The sequence below is a fragment of the Erithacus rubecula genome (genome assembly GCF_903797595.1).
Source record: "Erithacus rubecula genome assembly, chromosome: 3".
Lineage (NCBI taxonomy): Eukaryota > Metazoa > Chordata > Aves > Passeriformes > Muscicapidae > Erithacus > Erithacus rubecula.
In genome coordinates this window covers 64,825,744-64,846,534 of record NC_136689.1, presented here as the reverse complement: position 1 = coordinate 64,846,534, position 20,791 = coordinate 64,825,744, and the positions used below count along the sequence as shown (strand labels likewise).

General features: G+C 43.5%; 1 protein-coding gene across 6 annotated transcripts in view; it reads left to right on the top strand.

Annotated features, from left to right (window-relative positions):
* The window catches only part of RREB1 (ras responsive element binding protein 1), a 118,460-nt gene that overhangs the window by 96,277 nt on the left and 1,392 nt on the right, over nt 1-20,791 (top strand). For 5 of the 6 annotated variants that reach the window (XM_079299880.1, XM_079299879.1, XM_079299881.1 and 2 more), the window contains 3 exons: nt 335-524; nt 2,093-4,832; nt 18,077-18,820. In XM_079299880.1, the coding sequence (XP_079156006.1) occupies nt 335-524; nt 2,093-4,832; nt 18,077-18,820 (3,674 nt within the window). The remainder of the gene's footprint in view (nt 1-334; nt 525-2,092; nt 4,833-18,076; nt 18,821-20,791) is intronic. The other variant, XM_079299884.1, reaches the window with a different exon arrangement.

Sequence of the window (20,791 nt, the reverse complement as noted above, 5' to 3'; positions counted from 1 at the left end):
TTCAGTAAAAATGAAACAGTGTAAGGCCTTGAAATATTTTTCATTGGACAAGGAAAAGGTTTTCACAAGGCTGTTATCTCAGCTGCCTGTGTGAGATTGTCTGTTCTCATATTCTTTAAACTTCCAGTGGACTTAATAGCCAGAAACTGGTAGAAAGTGACTGTGACCAAAATGGCCTTTTGTGGTAATAGGTTTTGAGACACTGTGGCTTTATTTTGCATTTAGCAAGTTTGGTATCATGGGGTGAGAGGAGAGAGGGCATCCTGATGCAAGAAGAATGCTAGCCCTTGCAGCAGTCAGTAAGTCATTTCTGTTTTACTCCCTTCCTTTCCAGGTGTGACATCTGCTGCATTACCTTTCGTACTCACCGGGGCTTACTGCGCCATAATGCAGTTATCCACAAGCAGCTTCCCAGGGATCCCATGGGAAAGCCCTTCATTCAGAACAACCCTTCAATTCCAGCAGGCTTCCACGACTTGGGATTCACGGACTTCTCCTGTAGGAAGTTCCCCCGCATTTCTCAGGTACTCTCTGTTCTTTGTAGCTTAAGGTACCAGCTGCTACAGTGCTTATCTGATGAGGTCATTGAAAGATTCGTCCTGCATGTAGAGTATTTTGTGGAAAGTACATCATCACTGTTTCTGTAGGTTTCAAACACTTTATGTCTCTCCTTTTTCTTTTTTCATCTAAACAATATTGGCACCTTTTCACCATTACAGTGGATAACTGTCAGTGTAAAGATGTATAAAAAATTTTGAAGGAAAACTTTGGTCATATTAGATCCTTGCTCCTTTGAGCATACCCAAGAAAATCCTGCATCTGAAATCAACAGGGAGTACACATGGTAAGGAAGACATTATTTATTTAGTGTACCCTAACAAGAATGTAGTTGGGGTATGAAAATTTTTATTAAAAAAATCTTGAGCAGTCACCTTACTAACTGAACAGTGACATCTTCAGTGATTCCCTCAAAAAACACTCCACAATATTCCTCATGTGAGATTTGAGGGTTCTGCACCTTTGAGGGACAGTGGATGGGGAAAGACAGGGAGGTAATTTGTAAATATTTTTTCTGAGAGCCGTAAAGCTTTCTGTTGGCTGGTATGATTCCTCCCTCTGTCGTGTCAAACCCTGCCTGCCTTAGTTTGGGTCTAGATGAAGCTGCGTATCTATCAAAAAAAATAATCAGCACAATCCACCAGGACCATTTTTCTTATTCTTCTGAGACTAAAGCATTGATTTCCAACTCTTCTGACTGCAAAGTGGTAGACTTGAAATTTGCTGCTGAGCCCGGGGAGCATGTAGGTCTTTCTGTCAGTCTGTTATAGTTTTGGTATAAAACTTAAAAAAATGAATAGAAAGAACTTTTAAAACAAAGTTTATTTCTTTTGTAATTAATGACAGACATTTAAAGTTATTAAGGGATTTGAATGTTGGTATTTTTATTTTGTAATAATTTTGCTTGCACTGTGAGAGAAGACTTAAAAAGTATTTAGAGTCTATAAAGATCTTGCCAGCCCTCTACTAGTATTTTTCTTGGGAGAAAAAATGTAATTAGACTTCCCTAACCAAAAACCACACTGCTTTAGGCTCTGCGTTTCATTGATCTGCTTTTGGTGGATTTTATTTTGGTTGGTTTATATTGGTTTGGCTTCTTGAATGCCTTTTTAAAATTTTTTTATTCTTCCTCTCCTCCTGGTATCTTTGTAGTAGAGCTAGATGAGATAGTCTACTGCCCAGCTTCCTTGCTGTGTAGTGTACTGAGGCTCCTGTCCTGTCAGTGACACAAGAGAACTTTCTGATAGGGAAGTTTAGTATTGGAAAAAAAAAAATTGAGTGCCTGAATAGCCTTCTGAAGGAGTTTACATTTATGGAAGGGAATTCCTGCCTGAATAATCAGCCCCTAATTCAGATACAACCCTTAGGAGACTAAAGGCTGTGAAGTGGAAATATCTCCATGCCAGATAGGTGGGGGCTTCTCTAAACCTCTTAGGTTAGTCAGTGGGAGAGTGAACTGTTTTTGTTTTGCAGCAGCATGTGATGCCTTTCCAGTTTGAGATTCCTACACTAAATATTTTTGCATTTCTTGCAGGTCTGGTGTGAAACAAATTTGCGAAGGTGCATCAGTGACTTCCATCGATTTATTTGCGAGATGTGTAACAAGGCATTCCCCATGCTTTCTGCACTCAAACTGCACACAGAAACTCACGTGGTGGATCAGGGAAAAGACAAGCACAAGCCCCAGTCCATGACCCCACCTGGTGAGAGCCCAGACCAGAAAGCCTTCATGGCATCCTTGGGCCTACAGTACACCAAAGACATCAAGCCTGTCAAGCAGGAGGACAATACACAAGACGAGGTCCAAGAAATGCGGCTCAGAGCACTGAAGAGTAACCTACCTCAGGAACCCGGCAGCACCAGTCTGCTCAGCCTCTCTCCTCTGGAAGCTGCCTCCATGGGAGGGTCATTTTCAGTCCTTCCCCCTACAAAAGAAAACATAAAGCTTCTCTCGCTGCAGCCTTTCCAGAAGGGTTTTATTATCCAGCCTGACAGCAGTATTGTGGTGAAACCCATCTCCAACGAGTCTGCCATTGAGCTGGCAGACATTCAGCAGATCTTGAAGATGGCTTCTTCTGCTCCTCCTCAAATCAGTCTTCCTCCACTTTCTAAGGCACCTTCTGTCCCTGTGCAGTCAATTTTCAAGCATATGCCACCACTGAAGCCAAAGCCTTTGGTAACGCCCCGAACAGTTGTCGCAACCTCTACACCTCCTCCTCTTATCAGTGCCCAGCAAGCCTCCCCTGGCTGCATCAGCCCAAGTCTCCCACCTCCCCCTCTGAGGCTGATCAAGAACTCTGTGGAGTCTGCCTCCAACTCTCATCTCCCCCAGCCAGGAGCCAAATCAAGTCCTTCTTCACAGTTGCTCCTCCAACCCAAAGTAGAGCCTTTAACTCAGCATGAGATGAAGACACAGCTGGAGCAGGACAGCATCATTGAAGCTCTCCTGCCTCTAAGTATGGAAGCCAAGATCAAGCAAGAAGTCACAGAAGGAGACCTCAAAGCCATCATCGCAGGGGCAGCGAACAAGAAGACCCCAACCATGAGGAAGGTTTTGTACCCCTGCCGCTTCTGTGACCAGGTGTTTGCCTTCTCCGGTGTCCTGAGAGCTCACATCCGTTCTCACTTAGGCATTTCCCCGTATCAGTGCAACATCTGTGACTACATCGCGGCGGACAAGGCGGCGCTGATCCGGCACCTGCGGACGCACAGCGGGGAGAGGCCTTACATCTGTAAAATCTGCCACTACCCGTTCACAGTGAAAGCCAATTGTGAGAGGCACCTGCGGAAGAAGCACCTCAAGACCACCAGGAAGGATATCGAGAAGAACATTGAGTATGTCACCAGCAATGCTGCAGAGATGGTGGATGCCTTCTGCTCCCCCGACACGGTGTGCAAGCTGTGTGGAGAGGACCTGAAGCACTACCGGGCCCTGCGCATTCACATGCGGACGCACAGCGGCTGCCAGAAGAAGAAGCCATTCGAGTGCAAGGAGTGTGGCACGGCCTTTTCGGCCAAGAGGAATTGCATTCACCACATCCTCAAGCAGCACTTGCATGTGCAGGAAAAGGAGATTGAGAATTACATCTTAATGGTGGACTGCAGTGCCCAGGAAAGCCAGACAGACCCTTCTTTGTTGGAGGACAGCACTTACATGGACCACAAGCCCATGACGCCTTTCCTGGAGCCACAAAACGGCTTCTTGCTGGGAACATCACCTCACGTCTCCATCAAACGTGAACCTGTGGGCAACTTTCCCATGGATTTTGATGAGCCATTGGATTTCTCTCAGAAGAGCAAAAGCCTGAGTGCTGTGCAGGTGAAGCAGGAGAACCTTTTTGGTTCATCTCTATCCCTTTACGACTGTTCCATGGAGCCTATCGACCTGTCCATCCCCAAAATCCTGAAGAAGGATAAAGATGATATCCCCTGCGAAGCCCGGAATCAAGAGCTGGCTGCTTCTGGGAACACTGATTTAGCCTATAACTATCTGCAGTGTCCTTTGGTTTTTGGTGCCAATGGGAACTCAGAAACAAACCGGGGTGTCAGACACCCCCAGCCACTGAAAGGTTCATTGCATTTGACTGTCCCGATCATTTCCCCGGCTCTCGCTGGCAATTCTGCCTTGCTGAGGCCCCTGAGGCCTAAACCACCACCACCACCTCTCTTGCCAAAGCCTTCAGTAACTAAGGAGCTGCCACCATTGGCTTCCATTGCACAGATCATTTCATCTGTGTCTTCTGCTCCCACTTTGCTGAAAACAGAGGCTGCAGACGCCAGTCCCAAGGCAGTGAGCAGCTCCACTGGGTGTGACAAATCAGGGAATGCCAAAGCTAAAGTGACAATCGTGACCACCGTTCAAAGAGACTCCAGCCTGCCCAGTGACCTGTCTCAGGCTTGTGATCCAGAGCAGTCTCCCGTTGCTGATGCTGGGTTGACTAAGAAAAGAGGTAGAAAGAAAGGAACAAAAAATAAGCCTAAACTTAGCAGTAGTGTGGATCTGGAGTCTAGTGGGGAATTTGCCAGCATAGAGAAGATGTTGGCTACCACAGACACTAACAAATTTAGCCCATTTCTGCAGTCCACTGACAATTTCAAGGAGGAAAGTGGCAGAAATGGAACAAGTGAGGATGAGAAGGAAACTGCCAAGGATAAGCTGCTGAGAGGGAAGAGGAATGCTTACTCAGACTGCCTGCAAAATATCCCCTGTCCTTACTGTCCTCAAGTCTTTCCATGGGCACATGCCCTGCAGCGGCACATGCTCACTCACACAGGTAAGAGAGCTCCATGCTCACAGTAGGTTGTGTGCCCTGAGATTGTTCCCCATGGAAAGGTCTCTCCATGGAGGAATCTTCCTTCCTCTGATGTCTGAATTGTAGTCTTCTTTATTATTTTGCTAATCCCTAGCTGTTGCTGTTGCATAGTGGTGGTGGTAGATTTTTCAGAAGTGGAATAATCTCTGTGTCTTTGAGTATAAGAAGGTAAATAAAACTGTTAATGCCCATTTGATTTCAGTGGCATAACTTAGTGTAGCTGGAAAAAGGCTCAGGTTTCATTTGTTCTGTTATTACTGCCTTGTCTTGAAGGGGAACATGTGTGTTGAATATTTCATTGTGCCTTACAGTGTTTTGTTTGTCTGCTTCTGATGGCTGTTTGTCTGCATCAGTGATGATAAGAAAAATCTTTAAAAATGGGAGACAGTAAAAGTGTAGAACTGTGACAGGAAAACAAAATAATATAGTGCTTAGTATTTTTTTTTTCTTGTGGTGGCTTTTATTTAACAGATCAAAGAAGGGTGTGAGAAATTGCTCAACCTGAGCATTACATAATAGCTTGCCTCTAGGAAAAGTTTCTCCTTAGAGATAGACAACTAAAGGTGGGCACATGCCCTAAGGTGTGGAGATGTGTATGGAATCTCTAGCATTGTGCTGCTGTGTAAGTAACCTCAGACCTGGTGTAAACAAAAGGAGGAATTGGCTAGAGAGATTTATTCTAGATCTGGGGTTATTTTTCATTCTTCACTATAAAGGAAATACTGCATTGAATGCTGTGCTGATTTGAAGTTCCTTCATTCTTCCACCCACACTGTAATAAAGTAATTAGTAGATTCTCATTCTGATCTACAGTGAGAGGACAAAGCTGTACTTGCTGTTTTCCCCTTTTAAGTCAATCACAGTTGTTGATATTATTTACTTCATTATGCATTTCAGCTCCTGGCATAAAGAATAAAAATTAGGGATTTTATAAGAAACATAGGGGATTTGAGTATAGCCTTATAAAAGTTAGCTTTTTTTTTTTTTTTTTTTTTTTAAGAAAATAAGGTTTGCTGAAATGAGTGATTCATATCTGTGCTAAAGAGGGAAACCTGAAGATGTAAAAGAGGTTAGTTAAGAGGTTTCAAGGGAATCCGAGCTATGGAGCAGTCCCTATTACAGTTTGCTTTGGGTGACACGAGGACATAACTTGCAGGGTATTAGTGCAACAGTGAGGCTATTGTTTTCTGGTCCACAGAGACCAAATTATTTCATCTTATTAAGCATGCAGTTTACTTTCTGATGAAGGAGAGCTCTTTACTCATATCTCAATTGTTTTCCAACACCTTGGTCTCCAAAAAAAATACATAGTTACTGAAGAACTGTTCATGAGACAGAAAACAATGGACAGGCTTTTCCCAGACTAAGAGGTTTGACCTGCTTATTGATGGCAGACTTCCAAGGTAGCAGTACTGGTGTAAACCCTTAAAGAAGACAGGGAAATGCACTCAGCCATGAATTATACTGGTAAAACTTGTCTCCCTTACGACCACCAGGCTTGGAAGGAGACACTGTCCTTTTAAAAGCCTGTACTGCAGTCCCCACAAGGAGAGCAAGCAGCTGTGGCCATAACAGGACTAAATCCTCACCACACATACAGGAATTTTGGTGATACCACAGCAGTGGCAATAATCACATTCCAGTTGCTCTGGCAGTCATAATACTGAGCTCTTTTCTAATCATCATCTCGCTATGGACAGACTTGGTGCTGGAGGACCACCCCACAGCAAGCTTTGGCTGGCCTTGGGGCATCTGCCTTCAGATGGCATGAGCATTGTTCTCTTTCTAAACTGGGAGTTTCCAGCAGCTCTCCTGAGGTACCAGTGTCCATGAGACCTACTGGAGGGGAGGGGGAAAGCTAAACTGTGGAGGTGGAAGAAATTCAGGCCAGGGAGATTGTGCCAGAGCAAGCCTGAGGATGCATTCAGGTGGAACAAGCCCTGTGTTTTTGTGGTGGGTGTCAGGTGCTGGTGGCATGGTAGCTCTGTGGTAGATGGAGCAGTTTGTTGGCTTTATTTTCTGGGTGGGCAAATTTGTTTTCTTGTAGAGAAATCTAGAGTGTTGTCATGCAGCGCAGCGTTCCTGTCCCCACCTATTGCACAGGCAGGTAGCTTGTGACTTTTCAGATAGCTTTGTTTTTTAAAATAAGCTAAGAAAAAAATCTATTTGCTAATCTTTGTAAAGAGAAAAGGGGAACTTTTTTATTGTCTGTGCTTGATGGCTGCTCCCTGACCTGGGTAGAGAAAGAATTAACAGGCTGATGTGAATGGGATAGATGAGAGTCCTGGTGATTACTTCCAAACTGCATTTGTTGGATATGTGCTCCTTAGGCAATCACAGCAGGCAAGCTGACTATACAACACTGCTATCAAAAAAAACCCCAAAGCAGTTGTTTGAGCTAAAAAGCAGCACCTAGCTCTTCTGTGTACATTTCTAGGAAAGTGTCACTGAGGTAATTCATGCAAGTGGTCTAAGTATAAATGGAAAAAGTATATAATATTGAGCATTTAAGTGCTGTATGTATATTATGACTTTTGAACTGCTGTATTCATACAGACGTAAGAAGATTTTTGCAAATGTGTCTTTCATGTTCAATAAAATTTCAACACAGAGGCCAGCTTCTATGTGGTGTCAAGATCATGTTTCCTTTTTGTGAAAGTGCAAAAATGCACATGCTACCAATGACCCACATCCCTCATGCAGCCAGAAGTATCTCTTGTGGAAGCTTTTGCCCTGCTTAGCATTGCCTCAACACCACTGTGTGTTTGTTTTGGTTGTTTTTTTTTTAATTCCAAAACATTTCCATGAAGAAGCATACACCTTCCTCAGTGTTTTTTTTATTTTAACAGTGAGCTCACAAGTGGGACACTGGGAGTTTGGCATAGCTTGGTTTTATACAGTGCCTAACACAGTAGCTGTGTTTTGTTTGAACATGCTCAAACATTTGCTTTTAATACTTTCTTTCTCTTGATGTCTTTACTGTATAATTTTCTTTTCAATGTTCAACTCCGTTTGCCTTTTTTTTTTTTTCTCTTCCCTGCTGCTCTTGACTTTTTAAATTCTCAGAACAGTGACTAAGATGTGCCCTGCAGGTGATGTGGTTGGTTTTGTTCCTTTTATAGGATGTGGATCAGACAAGACTCAGTATAAAATTACAGTAATGATTGTTTTTAACCACTAGTTTGTTATAGATAACCTAATCTATTTGCAGAGAATCACTTGAGAATATTTTCAAAGGTATACTGGCAGGTCTTACTTAGCCCAAGACTGAATTTTTAAAAAGTAAGATTAATGGCAGAGGAGGTTTTTTGGTTTTGTTTTGTTTCGCTGCTACAACAGGAACAAACTGTACAAGGAAATATCTATAAACAAAATAAAGGAATAAATAAATAGAAAACTTTTACACCTAACCCATGAACCTGAATGTTTCCTGTTGATTGGAGGCCACAAGTCACCAAAAAAAGGACTTGGAGGCATTTTTATTCTTCACTTTATGATTTCATTCAAAGTAAAAGAGTAAACATCTTTACTTTGCAACATTTGTAGTTACTGTGGTGAATAATGTGTTTCTTCTAGGACAGCGGTGGCAGGAGATGCCTTGAGGACTGATCTTGCATGCTTTGATTATTCAGATGACCCTTTATACTGAAAAGGACACTCTTCAAATGACTGACTACTATGAAATGTCCAGCCTAGCTAGTCCTGCTGTGCTGCTAACCAAAATTTACAGTTGGTCCCAAGTCAATAGTTAGGCACAGATGTGTTTTAATACAGGCCATGATTATTTGTATGGAAAAATTTCATTAAAAAATGAACTCACATTGACTTTTTAGGTTACCTTCCAGTGAATAAGTGTATTTTATCAGAAGAGCAGTTGCCTTTAAGGGACAAATACAGAAGGCAGAGAAAACTGCTTTTTTGAATGTTCTGCTTTTGTGCCTTTAAAGGTGTCATTTCTGGAATGCATTGCAACTTAGGATGGGATGATTGGAGTGTGCACAGTAAGTGGAATTTTTGTTTGGGTTTTGAGACCCCCAAGTAGGACGTCTGTGTGGAAAGAAGAATGTTTTATCTGTTGCAAGTATTGATCTGTACGACAAATACTTGATGAATACAAACATTTTAAAGTCTGAAAATATGAGGAAATTGCGACCTGATATGCAGGTTGAGTTTCAAGCAATTAATCCTCAGCTAATCCTGTCATTGCATGCTTGAAAAGAAATGTGGAAAGAAATTGGGCTATCATGAAGCAAAAGGATGCCTGCTCGACTTTGAAGTTTTGTATTTGCACTGTGAATGAAGCCAGATAGAAGTGCAAAAAGTGGTGATATTTGTAGCCATAAATTTATGGTTGAATTAGCAGGCATCTAAAAGGAAAGAGTGACTTGAAAGCCTACAAAAAACCAGTACTATGATACATCTAAAAGTTGTGTTGACACTGGAAGAAAATTAAGAGAAAGAAACAGCTTCTGAGATGTCTGTGAGATGCAGGGAATTCCTGGTAAAAGTTGAGATGTTAACTAAAACAGAAACAACTTTCAGAAGATGAAAAGTGAGAGAGATATCCACAATGTTGTATCAGAGAGGCTGCTGGCTGTGGCAGGGGGTGGGTGGTGTGTGTGTGTTTTTTCAGAGGTTTTGGGTGTGAGGTGGAAGGTGTGACAGGAGTTGATCTCCTTTCACAGGTAACTATGCTCTTAATCTCTTTCTTCATCACAAAGATGTCTTGCAGGTTTGCCTTCCTCATTGCACTGCATGATGCTGGCTTTTCTTTCAACTTTTCCGTGCTTAGTCCCTTCCCTGTTCTAGTAATTTAAATGAATTACAGACATGAAAACTTTCTCCTAAGGGAAAATATTTTATTGCTTATTTACCATGTGGGCCTTAATTCCAATGAAGTCGGTGGAGAGATGCCTTGTTGCTTTGATGGAAATTGTGTCCAATTGGCATAGGTGATAGGCATTTCCAGAGAGAGCCTGCTGTTGAGGAGCTTGCAGTCAGGATACTGTGGTTGGTCACCAAGCAGTGAGAGAGGCAAAGGAAGAAAACCAAGGAAGTTTCTTATTACACTCGGGGATATTCATACATTTTGTCTTGACTCAGGCCAGGAGCCCTTCCCCTGTCAGAAATATGGTATAATTTCTTCCAAATCTAGCAGAATTTGCACAAACTTGGAGTTGCCAGCTGGTGCCTGGGGAGAAATCCCCTAGCCTAAGGAAGAGGATGTTGGATCTCACAGTGTCACAAACAGTTTTTCCCAACTGTTCAGAACCCCAAGGCCCAGTTGTGCTTGGTCGGGCTGAGTACTGGAGACAAGCAAAGCATAAGAATGTGAGACGTGCCCTTCCACATTGGAGCAGTGGTAGCAGGAGGATGTGCTCTTTAGTGTGAGCATGTGAACACAGCCACTTCCTGCAGCCTGTTGCTCTTAAATCTCTGTCAGCATCCCCAACTGCTTCATTAGGGTTGTGTGTTGGAGGGCACATCCCTGCCCGTTCCCTTTACAGCCTGCTTCTGGAGCTGCTGTCTGCAGGTCCTTCCAGTTGTTTTGTGAACCTGCTGATGCAGTCTGGTTTTAATTTGGCTGCTGCTGCACGCCAAGCCAGTGATTCTGGAGAGACATCACTGATGGCTTTGAGTCCTCCTGCCTGGATGTACCTGCCAGTCCTATATTCAGCATCCATAGGCACGGTTTATATTGTTTTAGCTTGTGTTAATCTGCATTGAAGCTCACCTGGCATTGTGCTGTCCCCTCTGTCTTGACAGTAGTGAAAGAGATTGGCTGTCAAATCATGCAAGGCTTCATTGTTGCAGGCAGGTGAGTGGCATTCAGCCAGAAGGGAAGAGCTGATGCAAAACCAAGGGTGAGCATGGTCACTCTAGGTTTACTGTTCTGACCAAATGGGATGGGTGCAAGAAGGAAGCTCAGCAGATGGTGGTACATGTCCCTTGCCTGAAAAGTGCTTGCACAAGGGAGCTGTTGCTGTTATTCACACCTCCAGTACAGACAGCGTCACTTTGTGTCACTTTGAGTTGGTTTAATTGGGAGAATTGTTGAAGTAACAAACCTAAAAGCCACAAGGAGTTGGCTCTGTGCGTCAGGGTAGTTAAAATTGCAAATGAATTATTACTCTCAACCTCAGGGTAGATGCTGATCAGATTGCACAGAGTGTGCACAGTATTTTCCTCTTACATCTCCTTGCACCAGTTTGTTTGGTAAGGTCTGCTCTCTTGCCAGCCTCTCTCATCCTTTCTGCTTCTTTTAAAACAGCAGGTTGCCTTGCAGTGATTCAAGTGTGGTAATACAGGTCTCAGTACTAGTCTGGCATTGCAATCTGCCGTGCTGGGGACCTGTTACGACATGATCTGATCTTGCCTATCATGAAGAGACTAAGTTGCCTCGTTACCATGCTAACAGCCTGTGTAACTTCAGAGGGCTGCAGCACGGTGTCTGCAGCATCACGTGGGCCCATCCTGCCTGTGCAGACAGCAGATGGCTGCAGCCTGAGAGAGGAAGACTCGTGTTATGACATGATCCTCTCCGAGAACAAAAGTCTGCGGGAAGGGCTCTGAGGTGCTCACCTCTGACAATGTTCACGTCAGAATAAAACTGCAATGTCCCACTTGAATAGGTTGAAGATTTGCTTTATAGCCAGAAGGGTCCTAAAGCAGCTCAGCTGTTGGGTGATGTGAGGAGGCAAGCATTTCTAAAGCTGCTCAGGCTTTAGAGCACTGGTGCAGCACGCAGGGTGGGCAGGCCTTGGGTGCAAGGTAGATGTTGTTCCCAGCAGCCGGCGTCGGGCTGGTCAGAGTGGTTCGACCTGCCCCCGGCAGACAGAGCCTTGGGCCATGCTTGGATAACACAAAGCGCTTATTGGCAGTACTGGCTCAACCTGTTCCCAACTGTTCATCCCTGCAGCTGTAGCTGACCCAGCTGCCCAAAAAAATTAAAAGGGCAAGGGGAGGGACTGGCAGTCATGAGATCAGTTCCCGGGTCTGGCTGGCAGTACAGCCCTAAAGGATGCAGCTGAGGTGTGGAGCTGGCAGCATCTTCTGGGAGGCTCTGGGATAGATGCTGTTGAAATTGGCTTTATTGTCAGTGCTTTGTGTCTTCAAATAGCAGCTTTAGGCTTCAAGGAGAGAGCCCAGGTCCCATAGTGCATATAGTTATAGTAACCATGTAGACTTTATAGCACAGCTTAGCGTTTATAACTGGCTTCACCAAGAGGTGCTTAATCACGAGTCAGAATCACTCAAATGCTTGTCGTCTCCCTCCATTGTCCAAGAAAAAGGGATTTCCAAATCTGAGGAAGTAAACTAAGAGTTTGAAACCGTGGCTAAGTTTAAAATGAGGTGGTTTCTTTTGGTGCTGGCTTTAAAAGGTAGGTAAGCAGCATGCTTGGGGCTCGTGTGCAGAGGCCTTGGAAGTGAGTGGTCATCTGGATTTCACTGTATGCCAGAAGGAAAGGGAATGAGGAGAGATGCTTGGATGGTGTTTGGTCAGCCATAAATGAAGCAAAGCTTTAGGATGAGGTGTAAGACAGGAAGTGCAATTCAATAGAGTGTCACTGGGAGCAAGTTTATAGAGGGTTTCTTTTGGTCTTGTTTTAAACCAAAACAAAAACAGGATGGTGGTTTAGAGCAGGATTCAGAGATGAGGAGACTGTGTAAGTGATGGGGCTTGCTCATATCCTTGCTACATGGAGAGGAAGGGAAAGGTCTGAAGTGCCTGAAACAAACTGAGGACATTTCCCCCAGTTCACAGCAGTCAGACCAGGGAGAGCTGTCTGGCAGAGAGGCATACAAGGAAAATGTGGAGCAGCTTAATGAATTGCCCACTTTCATCATATTAAAGCAGGCCTGCCTTTGTCTCCTTAGGGCTGTCTGAATGCTCCCTTCTTGCAACAAAATACAGTTGACAGAGTTGTGGGATAAGAATGGGGTAAGGGATTATCTCTTACTTAATAGAGAAAGAGAACTTAGTAAGGAAAGATCCCTTTCATAAAGAGACTTGCCCCTAATGTGAGAAGGTTGAACACAACTGCTCTGTGTTAACTAGACAAATGTTTACAAAGTACACTCAACAGTGAATTTTCTGATTAGCATTTAGCAGAATTCATCTTTGCTCTAGATATCTGCCACAATGTGGTCCCTCCAGAAATCATGTGAGCCCTGGGTATAGTGGGGGACTTTTTCCAAACTGTTCTAGCTGTCTGTACCTCTGAACTACATTTGTGGGTATTTCTTAGAGGACAAAGGGCTTGAAATCGTGCTTTCAGTGTCAGGCAAAGTTTGGCAGATGCTCTGGAGCCAGAGCTTAGGGTAAAGCAAGAGTTATTTGCTGCTGGGGTTGGCCTGAGTGCTAGAGCTCTTGTAGGAAGATACTGAGGAGATGGTGTGTAGCCTGCTGGCTGTATTTTCAGCTCTGCATCCATCTGCCTTTCTGCTGAATGGTGCAATCCATCATAAACTCAAAGTGTGGGATTTTCCCCCATATCCTTCAATGCAGATTTCCCCATGGTAAGTGCAGTCAGAGTTAGTCCTGAAAACTTTTCTTTGTGACTTCAGCTGCTCTGTTGAAGGTACTGGGGAATCATACTGCATGTTAAAGACAGAAGGTGTTCCAACAATTCCCAGAATTGTTTCTTTCTTTTTCCCCAGATATATTCAGTTTCATTTACTGTAAATAGTCTTTTTCTAGCTTGAATATTTTCATTTCAAAAGGCATGAAGATACAACTGAAGTTCTCTCAACCGTGTGTGGGCTGATTAAATATTTAACTAGAGTGTTTGCAGGTGATGTAATGAAGGTGGCTGAATTTTATTGTTTAGAATGTTTACAATAAAAATGGACAAAGATAACACCCAAAATTTTTCAGGTTGACTCTGCAGGTTTAAAAGATGTTCTCCAGTTTGTGGATGGAAGCAGAAGCAGCATTGTGTATGGGTCAAAAAAATCCCAAATTTACTAGAACTGCTACCACCTAGTGGTGGCTGCTTCTATTGTAAAATATAAAAGAACCTGAGGTTATTTCACTTATTGTAGGGAAAATAGTAAATCATCAGCTCATCTGACTGATAATGCCAACTTCTTGTACCATATCCATTTCCAGTAGTCTGTTTGCTCCAATTTTGAGGATTATTTATGTGATGGGTTTTCTAACTCTTCGGATGTTAGGAATATTTGTCAATAAACACTTGCTTTAGCACCAAGATGTTTTTCATTACATCCTGTTTTTCTGCTAACTTCATAGCATCTCAAGCTCTACTCTCTATTCCATCATAGTTCCAGGGAAAAATAAAGCCATGTGTAAAACGAATCAAGCCAGCAAGTTCCCTACCTTGATCTGTACCTGCTCTTTCATATGAAATTTTTCACATTTGGTGTCCCTTTTCATGATTTGGTTTGCATATGTAGGAAAGCAGTTCCCTTCTCTTTCTCTTTCTTGCTACCAATAAAAGATTAAGTGGATTCTTCTGACTGGGCTGACCCAAAACTGCAACTTGATTTGTAAATAGACTTCAGCAAAACAGTCTTTCTTTTCCACAGTTAGAAGGAAAAATTATTTTGGCTACATCTATATAGTGGTTTCTTTCATGCAAGCGGAAAAGTTTTTGGATCCTCAGATGGAGTCCTTGAGGTTTAGCTTATGAATACATCTCATGAGAAGTTCTTTTTTTCCCAGGAGCTGACGAGGCAGCAGCTGAGTTACCAGTGGTTGTTGTGTGTCACCTACTTCCCTGTGTCCTTACCTCCCTGCTCTTCTCCTCTTTTTCCCTTATTCTGCACATCTTTTTTGGCTTTGGTGTCAGAATTGTGATCTTCAGATAGTGTTACCTTCTCTTCATTTTGGGGGAGTGACACACTCTGGTTGCACATGACAAGGTAACATATTCTGCTGAAGAAGTGGCAGTAAGTGGAAGCCTTGACAAGTGGATTTCTGTACTCTTGTTCTCTTGATTCACCACATGTAAATTCTGTGGGATAACAAATGGACCGGAAAGCATTTTACAGCCTTAGTAAGTGAAAGATGGGAAAGGGGCAAAAGAAACAGCAGGCCTTTCCTGTGCATCCTGTTTCTTTCACTGCCTGGAATAACGTGACTGCTCTGCAACATAAATCAGCCAAATTTTGGAGATGGGAATTATCCATTTGAGAAGAGCTCAGTCTTGTTGGAGGAATGTTTGCCCAGATTTGAAGGCTCAGTCAAAATCTTCCTTGTGTAAGATACAAGCCTGCTGGAGCTGTGTGGCCAGCAGGATTTCTGTTGCTGCAAGGGGCACGTAAGCAGGAAGAAAACAGTAGTGCAGGCCAGGCTTAACTTCTGCTGGAGTGGATGAAGCAGATACCAGTGCAAGACTACCCTTGCAGCCATCCCTTGCACTGCAGGAGAAGTCCCACACTGGACCTGGCACAATTGTCTTCACAGCCATTTTTTACACCATACACCTTCACAGCTCCCCTGCTGCTATTGAGTTCATCAGAAGCAGGCTCATTCTCACCTGTCCCCAAATAACCAGGTTTTGTGCAAAGCAGCTTTTTCACCAGCTGCAGAGCCAACTGCACAGTTTGGAGATAACCACAGAGCAGCTCAGCTAGTCAGGAACTGCTGCTTTATGTGAAGTACATGATGAAGTTTCCTAAGGAGCCTGTGAAACTCCTTCTCAGCAAGAAAAAGGGCAGGTCTGGTTTGTGCAGGTGAGGAGGAAGAGCGCTCCCCCAAACATGTACACGTGTCAGCATATCCCTGACTGTGTCACTACCTGAGTTTTCAGTGTTTTTGAATGAACAGGCCCCTAGGAGCTTCAGAAGAGAAGAACCTGTGTACATTTGTGTTCTCAGGGTCTGGAGTGGGCTCTGCCCTTTGTGAAGGCACACTGTTTAAACTTAAGAGGTTGTGTTTCTTGATGTCGACCTCATCTCTGCCTGTGCCAGTACATCACTTACCTGGGGACCACCTGTCCCTTGAAGTGTTTTCTCTTGTGCACCGGAAAATGTAGTTGCAGGTCACACATGCAAGAACAGAATAACAGCTGGGAAGAGGCCCAGGGCACAGAGGAGAGGAAAGGAGATAGAATTCAAGTACAATTCACTGAAGAATGAGTAAGAAAAATGATATATTTTTCTAAATACTAGAAGCAGCAGAAGAAAAAGTTACAGAAAAATTGGAAAATTGTGAATGATATATAACATTGAATGTCAGAGTTGGGACTTCTGTATTGAAAGTTTTAAGACATATTGGTTTTGCCTTGCTCTTACCTTGGCACCTTGGATATTCTCCTCACTTGCTTTGCTTCTGATCTTTCATGTTGAAAAACCAGGGAAAAAACTCCCTCTGCATCCACTGTTTTCTCGTTGGTCAATAAAGAGTTACAGAACATCTCTCTGGGTATGATTAATAGGAACTTTTTCCCATCTTGGTTTCCTTGCACTCTTCACTCATCTCCATCCTAACAGAGCTCACATGGTTTCCTGCCCCTCTCCCTAATGAACCCCCTCTGTGCTGTGCTGGCAGCCTTTCTTTGGCCTAACACACATCCCATCAGGGGAGCATTTCCTGACCTCACAAGGGATGAGACTGGCAGCCCACATCTGCTTTCAGACGTCCCCATCCTCACATTCTGTGGCCTTACACACAGATCAGGGCTTGCTTGCATGTTCTAACGGGCAGATAATTAGATGAGCAATGAACTTTGTGTAATCCACAGTCTGTGTAAACAGATCTGTTTTGATTAAAAGGTGAGATTGCTTTTTGTGATAGATCACTTCTCCCCCTTACACTCCCCCAAGAAAAAGCATATCAAGAATTGCTCACTGTTAAGTGATCGTTCACTATCACCAGAAACATTTGACATTTGTTTAATGGCCTTTATTATCACTAGTGAGAGGAGATGGGGCCAGTGCAAATCATGTTGCAAGACTACATTCAGACTAATAAGTGCCTGAGAACCATCTTCTTATCTTCTGTTTTTACTCCTTGCTTAGGAATAAAAAGCCTGCAATATGAAATCTAAGCAGATTGGAGACAAGCACATGTTGTACTGTGTCAAGCAGAACTTGCACTGCTCTTCTAGAGTTTCTAAATCCCTGTAGTTACTCAGCAGCTATCGTTCTTGCAGATGAATGTCGAAATGCTGGATGGGTTGTGGGTGTCCTTTGGTGCTTGCTGTCAATAAGAAGGAGGCAGGGTGGAGGACTTAAAGGAAAGTTTCAGCTTTCAGAAAACACGACTTGTGAAGTTTGTGTCCTGGAACAATTCTGGGAAGTGGCACTGGAGGTGCAGTTACATGCTGTGCACCAGCAGCAGCTTTGGCCTCCAGAGCCAGACCAGATTATTTCATATTTACAAATACACTGTTTGTCTAGAGCTTGGAAGGAGTACAGCTCCAACCCTCTGTTCTCCTTAAGCACCTTACCTGTTTCAGTTTTTTGGACATAGGTTACATCTTCAGCAACATTAATGCTGCAGATAGGTAAGAAAGCAGAGGACACCATTAAAAACAACATCTTAGGTAATTTTTGTCTTCTTATGGGATAACTGTGAAACAGCAAAGCCTGTTACTGTCCTTTGGCTTTACTTTTTGATTCCAAGTGCCATATCAAAGACTCAGGTGTGGATGAGCTTCCATTTCTATGGTGTATACCCAACTTTCTAAGCCAACTTCTGTGTTACTGTCTGCAGTAACTATTCTCATTTAGTTGTACCAGGTGGTTGCATGTGGCTCTTACATTTCCTTGGAAAAACATGTCCTGCTACACCAAAATTAGTTTGATAAATATGTGGGCTGTATATTATTTCAATCTGTGTTCATGTTTTTCATACACAAGTTAATTAGTAATGCATCCATGTGTCTCTGGAGTGTTCTATTTGTGATAGTGACCTCACCTTCTTTGGTGTCTCAGCATGTTGTGTTCTCTGGTTAGAAGTGATTATATTAAAAGTTATTTCAAGAAGCTGCTGAGATTATGAGTCTATTTTGGAAAAGAAAGCATTTTGTGAAAGAGTTTGTATCATCTTGTTAATTGGATTTAGTAGTGTTTTGATCTCTTTTCAGCTGTAAGTTACTGGCCTAGGTCACAGACAGGAGAAACAGATGTTGGGATGCTTGATCAGAAGCAGTGCTCTTGGGTCCATGTACAGGCTCACTGAAAAGAGATCAAAACAGGGAGCATCCCACTGAAAGTTTCTCTGTGTTTCCTTGCAGAGAGCCAGGTGGATGCAGAGACACTAGCTGCAGGAAACAAAGTCCTGAACCTGAGCTACGGCGAGAAGGAGCAGTCAGAGGAAATGACAGAGCTACCAGAGAGTGAGCGCGGCCCCAGGGAGGAGCAGAAGGCTGACTCCCTTCTGGAAGAAGAGGATGCTGAAGAAAAAGTGGATGGATATGAAGAGGGCCCTGAGGAAGATTCTGTAAGTAACAAAAGTCTTGACCTCAATTTTGCCAGCAAATTAATGGACTTCAAGCTGGCAGAGAGTGACCAGAGTGCAGGCAGCAGTTCTCAGACTGAAAGGAAACATGCCTGTGACATTTGTGGCAAAACCTTCAAGTTTGCTGGCACTCTTAGCCGTCACAAAAAGGCCCACATTCGTGAGGACAGAAAGGATGAAAGGAGCAGTGAGGATGAAAGCAAAAGCATTCAGGATGATGCAGGAGCTCCCTCGATGCAGGACTCTGCTCTTGAGCAGGAAGAGTCTCCGTTGGACTTGAAGGTAGTGGAGTCTCCTGTGGACTTTGAGGCAACAGGAAAGGAGAATGAAGAGAGCGAAAGCATCTCTGAGGGGGAAGGCACAGAGAGAAAGTCCACTGAGAAGAGCAGTGATGACAAACCAAAGACTGATGGGGCTAAGAGTACTGCAAAAGCAGACAAAAGAAAGAAAGTCTGTACTGTGTGCAACAAGCGTTTCTGGTCTCTGCAAGATCTGACGCGACATATGCGGTCTCATACAGGTAAGAGGAGGCTTGAGGGCAGAACAGACCATCAGGTGTCCCACCAGACTGAGCTGTCTGCTCTGGAGGTGCATAATTGCAGTTAGCACATGTGGTTGGAGACACTGCTTTTAGTCCTAAAGGTATCTGCAAGGTGTCTTCTGCCCCAGTCCCTCATGCTGCATATGAAGCCTAGGAGGTAGCAGGAATTGCAGCCACTGCCTTATTTGCAACTCCCAAACTGTTTTTCCCCATGACTGCTTGCAGAGTTCAGAGGGGAGGGCAAGTATGGAGATCCCTAGGCAGCTTCTGACTCCTTTCTTACCATGTGTGTGTGGCTTTACTTCTTCCCAATGTTTTGACTAGCAGTGGAGAAACTGTCAGGGAGACTTTACCCCTGAGTGAAAGTTTAGAGAAGAGAGGGAGTCTGGTTTTGTCAGATGATCTGAGCTTAATATGGGTAACATGCTGGTGATGTGTGTGACATGCTGCTAGGGTGGAAGGCAGAGATCCAGTGGACACTTGGGCAGGGAAGGTGGAGCATAGGTAGTGAAACACTTGCCCAGTGACTTGACTGAGCAGTGGGATTGCTTTATGTGATAGGCAGATTGCAGCAGTGCCTTGCAAATGAGATGAAGCCACAAATCAGCTCAAAGGTGAATTAATCATTCATCCTTATTAATTATGTATTTTACCTGCCAGCAAGCTGCTCTGACGTGGGAAAACTGGTGCGTTTTGACATTTTGTGTCTTCTGAAGGTTCTCTCTGCTGAAGACAAGATCTTTGCCATTAACAAAATATTTGTACTGTAATTGACAGTGATTTTTAGGAAGCTATACCAAAGAGTAATACCCAAACTAGACTTCAATCCTTCTAAATCATAAATATTAATCTACTGAGTGCAAAATTGACCTGTTTTCTTCTGCCATTGAGCCACAAGTGAAACAGGACAGGTTCCATTCTAGTGCCTATTTTCATACAAGTGCAGAAGCTTCAGGGAAATGCTGATATCAAAAATACTGAGCTTTACCCCCACACAATGTGTGCCCATGGATGTTTCCATACTCTCTGTTTTAATTTGAAAACAATTAAAATTAAAACTTGCATGCTGCGTTACTGTGGGCTTTGACAGTATGTTTTTTTCCTGTTTGTTCTCTTTCTTATTTGACACTTGAAGGATGTTTTAACATAGAATAGGTTTGGAATAGGAGCCTGACACAGTGCTTTCTTCAAATTCATAAATGTAACTATGACCTACCTCCACTGTCAGATCAATGTATTTTCAGCTGAGAATTTTGCACCAATGCTGTGGATTGGCTTTTCTTGTTGTCTCCTTCCAACTTGTTCAGCTATATTGACAAAATACTGTCAGGTTGCACATTGTTTATACTTCACTTTTAATGTGTTAGGTTTTTTAAAGATACCTGTAAGGTTTTGGGATTTGTTCACTCAGAAAAGGAACATTTGGGATACATTGAAGTGTGCAAGAGACCTCTGCTTGCCTACCACGTGTCTCATGCTGATGCTTATTGGCACAACATGGTATCTTGATAGAATTGCAGCACTGAAAAGTCTTTGAGAGGCACAGTTGGAATGGGAGGACAGGTTGGAGTGGGATCTTTGGTTCTTGGGGCAGTGTGCGTGGTTCATATTTTGGAGAATTTTGGCTGTGGGGCTGTGGTTGCCTTGTTTTCCAATGAGTTCCTGCTTAGGAAAGTATTCTCTCTCTCTCTCCACATGTGTGTGGGGTTGACCTGCAGCAGGGAGACCACGTGATGGGCTGGTTTCATAAAGGCTTTTGTGTTCCAGGCATCGACTGTAAACTTCTTCCAGAAAAGCTGCTGACTGAATTAGGCAGGATGCTCGTGAGCACCTGGTGCTTACAGTCATTCTCCCTCCTTAGTGCAGGGCCTTGCCAAGCTTGTAGACACTTAGTTTTGATGCTCCATTTGTGCCATAGGCATTCACCTGTATTCCTGCTTGCACTCCATC